This window comes from Sardina pilchardus, chromosome 20, assembly GCF_963854185.1.
Source record: "Sardina pilchardus chromosome 20, fSarPil1.1, whole genome shotgun sequence".
Lineage (NCBI taxonomy): Eukaryota > Metazoa > Chordata > Actinopteri > Clupeiformes > Clupeidae > Sardina > Sardina pilchardus.
The window spans coordinates 3,789,968-3,804,967 of record NC_085013.1 but is presented as its reverse complement, the minus strand read 5'-3'; the positions used below and the strand labels follow the sequence as shown (position 1 = coordinate 3,804,967).

The 15,000-nt window shown below is 46.2% G+C and overlaps 1 protein-coding gene across 1 annotated transcript in view; it reads right to left on the bottom strand.

The window, feature by feature from the left end:
* The window catches only part of mdga2a (MAM domain containing glycosylphosphatidylinositol anchor 2a), a 142,425-nt gene that overhangs the window by 44,895 nt on the left and 82,530 nt on the right, over positions 1 to 15,000 (bottom strand). The window contains exon 9 of the mRNA XM_062523437.1: positions 5,108 to 5,377. Coding sequence (XP_062379421.1) covers positions 5,108 to 5,377 — 270 coding nt within the window. The remainder of the gene's footprint in view (positions 1 to 5,107; positions 5,378 to 15,000) is intronic.

Here is a 15,000-nt window from a genome sequence, read left to right as displayed (position 1 = left end):
GTCAAAAAAAAAAAAAAAACGCACACATACGTACACACAAAAGCTGCCTGTCGGGGAAAATGACCGTGCATGAGATAGAGAGAGAGAGAGAAGCGGCGGAGAGAGAGAGAGAGAGAGAGAGAGAGAGAGAGAGAGAGAGAGAGAGAGAGAGAGAGAAGTGGCAGAGAGAAAGAGAGAGAGAGAGAGAGAGAGAGAGAGAGAGATCCAGTGATTCCACTCCTCGGCTCTCGCGTGCCCCCGTGCCTACTCATGAGTGTGCCAGTGGCTGCATCACGCGCACGTGGCGTCGTGGCCATCTAAAAGTTAATGCCTCGGAGCCAGACTGTTTGGTGTGCTCGCTGCCAACCATCCATCTTCGGACCCCTAAAACATAATGGCCATACACGTGTTTCACAGGGACAGAGAGAGGGGGAGAGAGAGAGAAGAGAGAGAAAAAAGAGATGAGAGAGAGTAAGAGCATAAGAGAAAAAAAGGGGAAAGGGAGGAAGACACAGATAGGATGGAGAAGGGGATTGATACAGCCAGAAAAGGAGAGGAGAGAGAGAGAGAGAGAGAGAGAGAGAGAGAGAGAAAGAGATTGAGAGAGAGGACAGTTTTTGTTCAGTTGGGTGAGTTTTATATTGGCTGGGATTTTGGTGGGAAAAGACAACATTTGTGTGCGTGTACGTGTGTGTGTGTGTGTGTGTGTGTGTGTGTGTGTGTATGTGCGTGTGTGTGCGTGTGCGTGTGCGTGTGCGTGTGCGCGTGCGTGTGCGTGTGTGTGTGTGTGTGTGTGTGTGTGAGTATGTGCGTGTGCGTGTGCGTGTGCGTGTGCGCGTGTGCGTGTGTGTGTGTGTGTGTGTGTGTGTGTGATATAATCCTCTTTTATGCCTGCTGAGCAGCAGAGGAAATTGTCAATGCAAATTATATGATTAGTGGCGAAACATCTCCAAGAATAACCTAAGCATCAGAGGCAGGTAGATCACATTCCGCTTCTCCTCCTCGCCGCTCATCGCTAACGAACGCCTCATCAACCATCTGTGATGTATGGCCTGAGAGGCCAAAACAAAAAAAAAACGAAATCCCGCAGGAGTCAAAAAACAACACTTGTGAAAACAAAACGAGGCCGGGCCAAGCGACGACGCGGGCAACTTACAGAGTGGCACAGAATCAAAGACGAACCTTTTTTTCTCTCTCAGAGACCGACTGAGCCAATTGTTCCGGGTGACGAGGCGCGGCATTTCTAGCTTTGCCAGTTCAGGTGAGAAGCGGCCAATCCCAAAATGTCCGCGCTCAGAGCCACTAAAGGAATCTAGGGCAGCACCAGCAGTATGTCTGTTTTTTTATTTCATGTCTAACATTGGCTACATGGGCTAAACAGGAGAGCGATGAAATGTAACATTTTCAGACATTTTCCACGAGTACGTCCTTCAAAGTCTTCTACAATTGCAACCAATTTCCCCATCCTTTTCTTTGACATCAAATGTATGTATCAAACTGTATAGTTTTCTGTCTTTTCAGTGGGCAAAACAATTGCTTTTTTGTGCTTGCATGAAAAGCAGTTAATTAGATTTGCGCCGAGCCTCGTGTTTATCGACAGTGACAAGGACATCACCCTGAAGCATTTGACCAAAACTGTGCAATTAAAATTCTGAGACGAGAGAGAGAAGAGGGGGGGTGGGGGGTGGGGGGTAGGGGGACGTGAAGCTGGGATGTGGAGTGATATCTGAAATCAAGAATACAAAGAATGGCGCAGAGGATGGGAACAGACCAGGCAGGGTCAAAAGCAGATTCATTAAAATGCTGTTGTACCCGTCTAATTAATTACCCATTCTTCCCCCATTCACAGGCCCGTTCTTTAACTTTCCAAAGAGTGAAATCTGAGCTCCGGGCCTGTTTAAGACCATCTGTAATTATTCAAGCCAGAGGAAGAGACAATGGCATTCCGGATGATGTACAAACAAATAAAGCACTGCACTTAATAATAATAATACAAAAAATACCTTCAGTTATTTTCATTAAGTCACCAATTGTCAGAAAATAGCAGATACTCATTCATGTTGTAGTTAATAACACACTCTGTATAAAGAAGACAATTATGTAAAGTAATGTGTAATATTCAATAAACAGTTGTTTAACAATAACAGCACTGATGCCAACGTTCAGTGAGTACATTAAAAAGAGATAGACCATCAAAAATAGATCATACACTACTATACAGATCATGAAATCAACATAATATTGTGTCACTATTACTGTTTTCCCCACAATCAGTACAGATAGGAAAAAAACATGCAATAATCAATAAATAGATGTACTATAACAATAACAGCATTGACGAAACCATTCAATAACAGTACATGACAAATCATAACCAGTAGTAGCATTGCTAAACACACTCTACGAAATGATTGACCACTAGAATATACAGGAAAAGCTGTGCTGTCCGGCCTGGCAGCGTTTCCCTACGCCAGTGGGCACGGCTATAATAGAGATGCCAGCTCTGCCAGGGTTTCTAGGCACATCCCTTGAAGGCTGGAAGCACTGCATTGACGGTGACCTTTCTGACATGTCAATGATGGCGCTGGAATCCTGAGATTCTATCCATCCTGGGCTGACTGTCAGAGCTACGTGCCAGGACTGCCCGCAGAGACCCAGCGCCAGAGGCCTTGGACAGTATGCCATGCATATGATATACAAAAGCCTTGCCCGAGCATACTAATGCTTTTGAAAAAGATGTCTACCCCAACTGCCAGTTTTTCACGAATGCAGCACACTGTATCTGAGACAGAGCAGATAATGTACAGTATGTAACCTCAACAGTGTAATTAAACAGTCAACGTAAAAGTGCTGATTACTACTGTATTGTGCTATTTTGTGTGGGGAAAAGGTATTCATGCTGTACAATGTTTCAACTTTGACCCCTTCCTGTTGTCTCTTCATGACATGTCGGTGAGGTAACAGCGGTGGCACGTTGTCATGCCAGGTTTCTACTCTTCGGTGCGGTGACGCATTTCACTACTGAGATATAACCTCAATAGTGAAAATAAACAGTTACTGTAAATGGGCAGATTATTGCATTGTGTTTTTATCTTGTGGAAAAAAGGTATTCATGCTGTAAAATGTTTCAACTTTGACCCCATCCTGTTGTCTCTTCCTGACATGTCGGTGAGGTAACAGCAGTCGTGCGTTGTCATGCCGGGTTTCTGCTCTTCGGTGCGGTGACGCATTCGGCCCTGTTGCGTGTTGTGCGATGACATGGCATCCTGCTCTGAGCAAACATGCACTGAAAGTCGCCTGCTCCGCATTGTTAGCGCTTAGCGCATGTCAAAACAAACAAATCACGCCGCGTCGCCACCGCATCCTTAAAAGACTCACGACCCAGCGATCGATACCATTCTCATGCCATTCCGAGATGATTTTCATGGCCGACTGGAAACCATTTACCTTCAACTCTCATCACTCTCTTGTCAGCTCTATTGTTTGGGAAAGTCGCTCGGATAAAATGTCATAATAAACTGTGGCACTGCAATCATGTTTACGTAACCTTACATGAACTGCGATGTTTCCTACAGGCATTTGCTCTAATTTGATAATTCGACTGAAAGACATTTCACAGCTGACGGTATACGGCATCGGTAGATGTGCCAGGGACAAGTTAAAACAACTGGACTGTGACAAAAACAACACATCAACCACGCAGCGAGACTCTGAAGTTAAGCCTAATTGCAGTGTTGTGGAAGTGCTGTGATGGTCTCGCTTGACCTTAACTACAAATACTGCGGGCGATATGTTCCGAGACACAGGAAGTGGCCATGTGGTTCAGCCTGAGTGCTCGGTCTGTCTCCGCAGCCTCATCAACACTTACTGTGTTATCTGGCTCGGCTCTTCACACTGTGGCTTTATGATGCAAACAACTCGATAAACTCAATTGTATCTTGGAGTTGAAGCTCTGTAAATTTAGAAGTGGCTTAAAACATCATACAGAGTGCATCTCAGTTCAGAGACTCCTCTATAGTGCTTGATAGATCACACACTATATTAAATTCAAACCCGAAGCCAAACACAACTGAACCCTAATAAATTTAACTGTGCTCAACTCCAAATAAATTCAACGTTGCAACTAAAATAACAACATTAACTTCACATCCGCGCTAAATGCAGTCTAGCTCAATCAATCTCACCGAAGCGCTATATGCTGAATTCTTCAACAAGTTGGACACGAAAAGTTGTGCAAACCCTTTCTCATGCACATCTGGCCCGAGGCTGAATAAACACCACCTAAACACAGCTGCAACTACAATGAAAGCCACACAGAGGCATCAATCAATCCCATCAGACCTGTTGGTTAAACACTGTATTGACTGGCCCTCAAGCTGAATGCAAATTGCTTCAATGAATTAAGCAACCGTGGGCAACAGAAACATCAATGCTGAGGTCAGAAGGTCATGATACTGTGAGCACAGTGATCAAAACAACTTTATATTACGTATTGCATAATCATTTCATCTATGAATAATACATGAATTTAGTTGTGAAAGATAACCTAACTTTCACAGAGGCTTACATATTGTACTGTAGTTGTTTTGTGAGTTTTACATATTGCAAACTTTGTCAACTAAAAAACTGGCTAACACGCTCAAGGCTAGCAAGCTGATAGCAATCTCAGACGTAAGCATGCCTCAGAATCATTTTGGCTACACATATTTTTTCAAGAAAATGCAATGCACACCAAGGACTGTTGCTGAGATGCCGGCCACAGCTAAATTGCTTGAGGAGGTTGAGAAGCACCGTACACTCTGACTCCACATCAATAATTTATTTAATCGATAACGTTTTGGCCTGGGCCCTTCTTCAGATCGTGGCTACAGATACCATATCATTGCTTCTGTCTGAAATAAGCCCCTCCAAACTGTCCAGTAACTTCCTGTGTATTAGCCACATTGTGTATGAACCGCAGGACAGTGTCTGATGCAACAAAAACCTATTAGCACCCTATTAGTACCATATTAGCTGCCTCATGTATTAACCTCATAGCTCATAAAGAAATGAAGCAAAATCAATGTATAAACCTCGGCTACCGCTGTAGTTGGGGAAATGACGGTAAAGCCCAGAGCAGCCCTCTCACCTGTGACCAGGAAGGTGCATCGCCCGGCCCCGGCCTCGTTGGTGATGTCGCAGGTGTACTCGCCGTAGCCCTCGCGGTTGAGCGCGCGCACGTGGTACTCGGTCTCGTCGCGCTGGGCGAAGTCGCCCACGGTGAGCAGGCGCGTGCCCAGCTTCCACTCGTACTTGAGCACGCGGGACGGGTGCGCCCGCAGCACGCGGCACGTCAGCGTGAAGGCGCGGCCCAGGCCCTGCCGGATCTCCGTGTAGGTGGGCTCCACCGCCGGAGGGTCTGAGTGGAGGAGGACAGGGAGGGAGAGAGAGAGAGACGGAGAGAACGAGACAGGGTCATCAAGAGAGGAAAGTCACAAGAGGGTTAGAAAGTTGTGTGTGTGTGTGTGTGTGTGAAAAGGGTAGAAGGTTGTGTGTGTGTGTGTGTGTGTGTGTGAGAGGGTTAGAAAGTTGTGTGTGTGTGTGTCTGTGTGTGTGTTTGGCGAGGGGGGGGGGGGGGGTTGACTTTGTTGAGTTGTAGGAGGTTCCCTTGTTAAAAGTGGGTCACTGTCGCGGTGTCATGCTGAAAGCATTTTAATGTCAAGGCTTTACCAGAAGGTTGAAGTGAGGATATGAGCCCATCTAGTTCGTTCAAAACAATTTTCACAAAATCTTATCTGATAATTATCTCCACAGAATACACAATACACAAGTTTTGCTTCAGTTTAGAAGGTCTAAAAGTTCACAACGATAATTATCACTGTGTCATGTAATTAAAGAACTAATTAAAGTAAACATTGATCTTGCAGTTATTATTTCTTAATGCAAGACTGATTTGATGCAAAGCCATGCATCCCTTTGTCATCTGGCTACACTGTTAGGAAATAATCACATCACACACTTATCAAATTATACTCACATAGTTTAACAGACTGGCATGGGAACTGTGCTATCAAAAAGTGCTGGCAATTAAATAAATACATAACCAAAATTGGTGAAATAGCAGGAGGACATGAATCTTTCAGATCTCTCATTAAATATGAAAATCACAGCCGAGGCGAAAAAAAAAATAACGAAAGAATGAAAGAAAGAGAGAGAGAGAGAGAGAGAGAGAGAGAGAGGAAGACAGAGAGAGGGAGAGAAAGAAAGATTGGGGGAAAGAACTTGCAGCCCCATTGGGTGCTTATCTCAACATATTTTGGTAATCTTAAGATCAAAAAACTCCAGAGTCATCGGAGCGCTGCGAGATGCCCCCGGCTGCAAGATCAAGAAGGAACAAGCCGTCAACTCTGACTACCGACAACTGATTAAAAAAAAAAGAGAGAATTATAAAATAAATAAATAAATAAAACTATGGAGAAACACTGCTTGGGAGTCGTTCTAATACTGCTAATGTTCCCTTTTTGCCGGCATATTATTCACCGGGAATCAGCCTTTTATGCTCAGGTTTATGTGTGTTTCGGCTAATCAAAGAGGCTAAGCGCACTAAACGTCTTTGTATTCCTCAAGGAGCAATCCTTCTTTGGGGCCAATTAGAGTCCAGGCATCCCATACATGCCTCTTAATGCTCACTGTGACACCAGGTTCTCACGGTGAGGCACCAGGTCCCCCGTGCAGCCTATGGTCTTATTTTGGTGCGCAAGCTCTTTTTTTCCGCTTCATTTTGGAACGATATTAGTGTCTGCATTGCTAAGATAAAAAAGGCTTTAGGGACTGAAGCCTGGGAAAGAATCTGACTACAAAACACAACATGAAAAAATATGGTTTCATTTGGTGCTACCTTCTTTAAGCGCACAATGAAACACTTCATTTGATCAGGGATCCATGTTATTTAATGCATTATTTACCAAGAGCAAATATAACGCATGCATTTTATCTATATATCATGTCAACTAGTAAGAAACAGTCCAAACATACAGTGTATGAGTGGTCTTCGTGTCCTTTGAATTTAGTCTCAAATTCAGTCATACTTGTCAACTTGTTAACATTATTGAAATGTAGGGGATAGTAGAGTCATAAAAGCAAAGATGATTGAGCTTAAGCTTCAAGATGGAGTGAAGTCAACTTCACTTTCACCACTGACTTAGTTTTCGTTCATGTCACACATTTCATCAAAGCATAAGAAACTATGATTATAGTGTTGATATAAAACTCAAGTGGGTGACGGTCCCTAATCCACTTCAGAGAGAAAGAGAGAGAGAGAGAGAGAAGGAGAGAGAGAGAGAGATAAATCACTCAATGACACATCAAAATTAAAGATGCTACAAGGAGAAGGAGATTGGGCATATCTTGCTGCTCAATATGTATCAACATGCCATAACATGAGGGATAATGAGTGACCTACAGTATATGGACTAATAAACACACACACACACACACACACACACACACACACACACACACACACACAGACACACACACACACACACACACACACACACACACACACACACACACACACACACACACACACACACACACGCACACACACACACACACAGAGACAGAGAAAGCTCCAGAAGTTGCTGAGTGGTTTGGCCCAGTGTTGCAGGGCCATGTGGTGCGCTGCTCAGTGCTCAGCGCTGGTGTCAGCAGCACCGGGCGCACTGCTCAAGTGTGGGGCCCGCTGGGGCCTCGGAGGAGGGGGGGGGGGGAGCAGCCACGCAACATTACCCCTCATTACACTCTCAGCTCAGCCACTGCAGACACCTACGCGCACCACACACACACACACACACACATAGTGTACACACACACACACACACGCATACACACCACTCACTTACACACACTCACACACGACACAACACACACACACACACACACCACTCACTTACACATACGTACACCACTCACTCTCTCTCTCGCGCACACAGACACACTTGTGAATACAGTGCTACTTAGAGCAAAACACTTTTCTCGCAGTTACAGCAAATCCCTGCTCGACACCAAATCTTTCCTCTTCCCCCTTGTTCTGTAGTCAGTCTGAATAACACGATGAGGAGCACTTCTTCTGAATAAAAGTTCCCTAGTGGAGTAGTGTAATCTTAGTAGCAAGGAGCTTAAAGGTCAAACTGGAATTGTATTAGGGATGCATCATGCTGCTCTCACAAACTTGCATGTAAGGCCTTGACTAATTGCATTCATCGTCTACCACATATGAATGCACACAAGAAATGTCTCTTTTACTGTAAGACAGAGATGATTCCTTTAGTCTAACAGAACGAGAAAGAAATGTTTTTCAGACTAATAGACAAAATATCAGCTTCTATGAAAAAGATAGTATAACAAACCGAAATGATTTTCACCCATTAATCATCAAATGATCAAATCCAATATTACATTAAACAGCCCTGCGAAAAATATGTCAGACGGCCATCTTACTGTTACACTGATGCGCCTGGATAAGTTGGCTATAAATTATAAATCTGCCCGGGCTATTATGGCCATTAATCACGGAACGGTTGTCTGGGCAACCATTAGCGATTTGCTGTAGCGGGGCAGAACTTTCCTCATTGCTGAATTAGGCTTTATGCTGTTTGAAAAGGGGCCTTTGTAAATGTTATGCCTTGCATCTAATAGAGCAGTAACATTCTTCCTTTCATCCTCTCTGTATGGGATTATTGTGAGATTATGAGGGTTTTTTTTTTTTGGTGAGGAGGGGAAAAGACAAACACACTGACTCTAATACTTTGGCATATTTGCCATGCGTCCCTCCCCGACTGATCAAGCTTTCAAAGCTTTTCGAATGTGACGATTCGTCCAAAAAAAAAACACCCGCCTTCATCACTTTCTCCCGATTAGACGATGATGTGACGGATGATAGGAAAGGGAAGCGGGCGGGAGAGAGAGAGAGAGTGAGAGAGAGAGAGAGAGAGAGAGAGAGAGAGAGAGAGAAGAGAGAGAGAGTCGGCACGAGAGAGGATGCTGTAGAGTCGGCTTGGCTTGTGTCAGCTCTTGCTGCACAGACTGATAGATTGATAGCATCTGCTGTATCAGCAGGCTAGTTTACTTTCCCTCTGAAAACACTTTTTCTGCCGAAGCACCACAGTACCAGGTGCGGCGCGTGACTCCCGCCGAACGGCGTCTCTCTCCCTTCCCCTCCCTCGCTGCTTTCCAATAACAAACATCATTAAACCGATGATCTGAATGGGCGACATACTGAATCCTGAACAACGTGTTCCCCGACTGAGGTGTTCAGTTCGGTGTCAAGATTGAATTTTCACAGCCAATGAGGCGTGCCATGCCACATATTGTCATTCTAAATTTCACGGATCGCTCTCCAAAATTGAACGAATCGGAAGTTGAGTATTTGGTGGCTGAATGAGGATGTTATAGACTCGAGATGAGTGTGTGTGTATGTGTGCGTGTGTGTGCGCGTGTGTGCACCTGCAAGTTGGTGTGTGTGTGTGTGTGTGTATGTGCATGTACATGTGCATGTGTGCATGTGTGTGTGTGTTTACCCACGTGTGTGTGTGTGTGTGTGTGCATGTGTGTGTGTGTGTGTGTGTGTGTGTGTGTGTGTGTGTGTGTGTGTACCCACGTGTGTGTGTGTGTGTGTGTGTGTACCCACGTGTGTGTGTGTGTGTGTGTGTGTTTGCCGTTGTACATCTGTGTGTGCATTCGCGGACAGGGTTGTTAGCCTCTCTCTTTCTCTGTGTGTGCAGAGGCTTCATCTGCACCAATCTGGACTCAGCAGGAGGGAGAGGTTTGCTCTGCTCAAAAACAATTTGGTCCCCTTCCCCAAAGCCTATCTTACCATATCTCTCTGAATATTATCCTTCTCTGGAGAACAACAGGAGGAACCACTCTACTATAGAAAGAACAAGGGGACAGAGAAAGGGAAAGGAACATAGAAAAAAAAAACATACTAAAGTGGAAACTGAAAGAGAGAGAATGAAAGAATAAAAACAGACCGAAAGAAAGAGAGAGGGAGAGGGAGGAAAGAAAAAGACAGACAAACTATATAGATGCCTCATGCTTATTTCATGCTGGGAGCTTTGCTTAAAGCACTCAGCTGTGTACAGAAATCCCTCTTCTTTTTCCCACCAACCAAATCCGTGATCAGTCACAGTCTGAGTGGACAGGGAGTGTGACAAAAAAAAATGACAAAAAGCAAAGAGGAGAATAAAAAGTAACTCTGCACGCATTTCAAAGAGTTTGACTGCATACTGGCACAAATGCAGCCGTAATAAGCACAATTATCCACCATTGTCAGATGGGACACCCGGCAGTGTGTGACATTTAACCGTGCATTGGTAGTGGAGGTGGGGATCGGTGGGGAAAAGGTGGGGAGATAGCATGTGTTTGCTCAGGATTAGTGTGCGTGTATCCACGTGTGTGTGTGTGTGTGTGGTGTGTGTGTGTGTGTGTGTGTGTGTGTGTGCGCGTGTGCATGTGTGTGTGTGTGTGTGTGTGTGTGTGTGTGTGTGCGTGCGCGTGTGTGTGTGTGTGTGAGTGTGTGTATGCATGCGCGCGTGTGTGTGTTTGTGTGTGTGTTTATGCATGCGTGTGTGTGCGTACATGCCTGTGTGTGTGTTTACGTGTGTGTTTATGTGCTTGTGTGTGCGCATATGTGTGTGCGCATATGTGTGTGTGCGTGGCGAGGTTACACAGAGTTTCATCAACCCAGACTGGTTGAGCGGCGGAGTGGAGCGGAGCGGGCGTGCGGACGTGGCGGGGGGCATATGCATTTTTCATACGTCTCTGCCGACGAGAGGTGGGGCCCCGCGCACGCCGCCCAGAGAAAAAAACACAAAGTACAAAGCGCTCGCGTTATTTACCACTCCTGTAGCACAAAATGTCTCAATTACACCTGGGAGGGGCGGCAGCAGGCAGAGGGGGGGCTCTTTGGAGGGTGTGTGTGTGTGTGTGTGTGTGTGTGTGTGTGTGTGTGTGTGTGTGTGTGTGGGGGGGGGGGGGCGAAGATGTAACTGGGAGAGGGGGAAGAGCGTTGACGTGTCGGAGAGGATGTTGGGGTAGGCACGGCGCCTGTTTGCTCAGCCCGACGCGTTGGCTCGGAGAGTGTCACCCGAGCGAGCGCAAAGGCAAAATGACAAACTGTGGCGTGCGCTTGCGTGTAATGCCAGGGTGTCAGGGCGGATGATAAAAGGCGCGTATACACTGGAGGGGACAGAGGGACCAGAGTGTACTCCACTCTATGGAGGAAGAGAGAGAGAGAGAGAGAGAGAGAGAGAGAGAGAGAGAGAGAGAGAGAGAGAGAGAGAGAGAGAGATATGGGGGGGGGGGGGGGAATAAAACGCACATGGTAGCTATGTGCTACGTCCCAACACACCGAGAGCCATGGGACCACTCCAGTTACAGTACGTACAGCGCATGAATGGGTGACGGCACTTTGAAATTTTGTATGCCTTTTGTGTGTGTGTGTTCGTGCCTGTGTGTGTGTGTGTGTGTGTGTGTGTGTGTGTGTGTGTGTGTGTGTGTGTAATGAAAGAATTCTTCTTTTCCATAAATGAATACTAGTGGGGATAAATTAGCTCTCTGCTAATTAGGCTGCCAGCCAGCTTTGAATGCCATGCTTAGTGAACAGACCGAATTAAACACTGGCATTGTGTCAGGAGTAGTCAGCACCCCTTGTCCCCCTCACTGGAGGAACGGTCTTCAATACCCATCGTCCAGCCTAGTCCTCCTGTTAATCAGAGCGTCCAATGGATCACCTCGCGACGAGGGGCCTTTCACTGGTCTCTTCCGTCTCTCTGTCTCTCCTTCTCCTTCTCCTTTGCTCTGTCTCTCACACTCTCTCGTTCTCTCTTTCTCTCACTCTGTCTCTGTATCTGTCTCTCTCTTTCTCTCTCTCTCTCTCTGTCTGTCTCACTCACTCTCTTTCCATTTCACTCTCCCTCTCTCATCTCGTTTTAATCTCGCCATTTCAATATGCTCTCCACAAACCCTCTCCACCAAAAGAGGAGCCTGGTTTCAAACGCTCATTAAAACCTATGGTGTCATAGTCATGCAGCTTACATCACTATGCCTTAGATCGTGGTTTTTCCCGAGAAGTAATTACTTATTACCAAGAGAGAAAGAGTTGAACTAAATGAGGCTCTACAACCGATAATAATTGCCGGCCCGTTTCCAAAGGAGAATAGATGAATCTCTGCTAGCCGAGTCCTTTTCATCCCCCCTACCCCTACCCCTACCCCTACCCCACCCCCTCCTCCAGCTCCTCCAACTTCCCATCATCCCTTGCCTCAGATGACAGGCCAGAAGCCTGACGTCTATAGAGAGATCATGCTTATGAGCGCGGCGGTATTCCTTTCAGCACTGTAAGCAGAGAGATCCGCCATTATCAATCACGGCAGTCTTTGGTAAATGGAGGGGGGCTGCGATCGTGGCCTTCTGGAGAAGTTGTAGTTGAAAGAATGAAATCGTTCCCCCGAATACGAAAAGACGGGACTTTTGTGTCTCCTCAGACGTTCCACGCGAGCTACTGCATCATTCACTATCACTCACCTATACTGTAGGTTTACAGTAGCTTAATCAGCCAATATATTCTTTGCTTGGCTAGTTATGTTCCTAAAAATATCACTCGATGTCCACTAATCAGCATGGCACACATTCAAGCAAGATATAACAGTTTTTCGAGAAGGCTATTTTCCACAGAGCAGATGGCGTGTCAGAATATCTAACATGGCAGAGGGGGGTATCACCTTTTTTTGCACTCTTGATACCTCCAGCATGAGCGATCATGTTGCCTCGAACTGATTAAAGAACTATTGAACATTCTTTTGATCCTTTGACATCTCGTGCGCTCTCTCCTTCTCATTAATTCTTGTGGGGGACGTGGGGGGGGGGGGGGGGGGGGGCTTTTGAGTTTCACTGCAAGCTTTTTTCCCCCCCGAATAGAACATTTTCAGACACATCAGGCTGTGGCCATTTGGTGCTTTGCTAAGGACATCAGTTACGGTGTTAAAAAGAAATGTCACGCCTGTAATGAGACAGAATCATCGGACTGGAGATCAAGACAGTGAGACATGGCAAGAAAGAGTGTGAGAGAGAGGGGGAGGGAGGAGTGGGAGGGAGGGAGAGCAAAAATAACAGAGAGAGAGAGAGAGAGTATGTGTGTGTGTGTGTGTGTGTGTGTGTGTGTGTGTGTAGGTATGTGTGTGAGAGAGAGAGCCTTGTCAGAACGTAGAGAGCCGTGCTCCAGAACACAATGACAATACATGATCAAGTGACTCTCCACCCTTATTCCCTCGCTTTTTTCCCCCTACCCTGCCGCCACCTCAACCCTGCAAAGCTTTCAAACGCAGGTGAAAAAGTGACAAGTGTGCCAATTGACCTTTGCAGTGTGACCCCCCCCACACACCCCCCCACACTCCACCCCCCCCACTCCACCCCCCTCGGCATGTCTGATGAAGCTGAAATCCCTTTGTCGGCACCAGGTCTCTGAAGCGACAGTGACCACCTGGGACGCCACCGCCCAGGCAATTGACTGTTCCTCCACTGTGCCCACCCCCCATCCTCCACCCCCATCCTCCACTCCCAACCTCCACCCACAAACCCCCCACCCACAACCTCCCACCTCTCACATCCACTGCAAACCGTGAGTGCTTCCATTTCATCACAATACTGCCGAGGAGGAAGAGTTCGCCGAGACACACACGCTTGTCCAATGAACACAATTAACCCCCGCGGTGGTGAGGGTGCTGGATGGGTCGGCCAGTCAGGGCAGTGTGGGTGTGAGGGGGTGTGTGTGTGGGGGGGGGCAGGGAGGTAGTGCAGCGTGGACACTCTACAGGAGGCCAGTGCTTTAATTGGGTTCAAGTGAATTACCTGAGAGCTCTCAATTAAAGTCCCTCTCGATCTGCGCCCTGGCAAGTTCGTTATCTGTTTCTCTGTCATAATCAGTTTGCGTCAAGATAGCCACGGAGGGCTAATTGGTGACGTGTTCATTTCATGTCGTCCTTGTTTGGCTTATCAGGTCTGATAACATCAGACTTTTCACACTGTGCTATGTTCCCTCATGTTATAGATTTAGGTTGTGTCTTAATTGAATACTGCATTGTCTATTCGGATGACTATCAGTATCATTATCAGCTTAGCTGTTTGGGCCCCATTGCTGTTTTCTCATTTTTTTTTATTTTTTAGAAATGTCAAAGAGTGAGAGGGCCAAAATGCAGGTTTGAAACCTTAATAATCAAGTTTATGTTTTCGCAAAAAGCCACATGTAATCAATACCATGGTACAGAAAAGCTTGAACCCTGATCATCACAAATGTATTATTATTAGTGCATTTCAGTTGTGTCTTATCCAGTTTAGAGCTTTAGAGAGGGCATATGGAAGGGGCATAAACTAGTTGAGTTTGCCTGACATAAACTCTGTATTTATAAATAAAGTTGACAACCCCTGAAAGAGAAGAGACCTGGCTTGCTGTTTTACAGTATGTATTCTATTATTGTATGTATTCTACAGATTTTAGGATCTAGACTGAATCGTTATACATTCAGGACAAGCTCTTTCCAAACATTGTATTTTTTTCCCCCCAGGCCAACCCCCTTAGTTTTAGTTTTGGAAGCTGTAGTCAGTGCGAGCTGAGCGCATCAGAAAAGTTGTGGAGGTCAGGGCGTCAGCGTGTCCTCCTGAGCTCATCAATGACTCAGTGGCTGCCGGCGCTGCCACAGAAGACAAACAACATCAGGACTTTGGGGGGGGACGCATCGCTAACAGGGGACCGCAGGGGTGTGGGGGATCACGGACAAATCTGGGAGCTTTGGGCATGCGGGGGCTTCCTGGGAGTATGGAACGGAAAGGGTCACGGGGTGAGGATGGACGGCCTCGAGGCGCGTATCCTCGGACAAGTAACACCTCGGTTACTTACGGTCTCCATCATATGATTATGGTTTGTTTTGATTTGTTGGATATTTGTCGTGCACCCACACACACAGAAGCTAGACACTGAGCAAA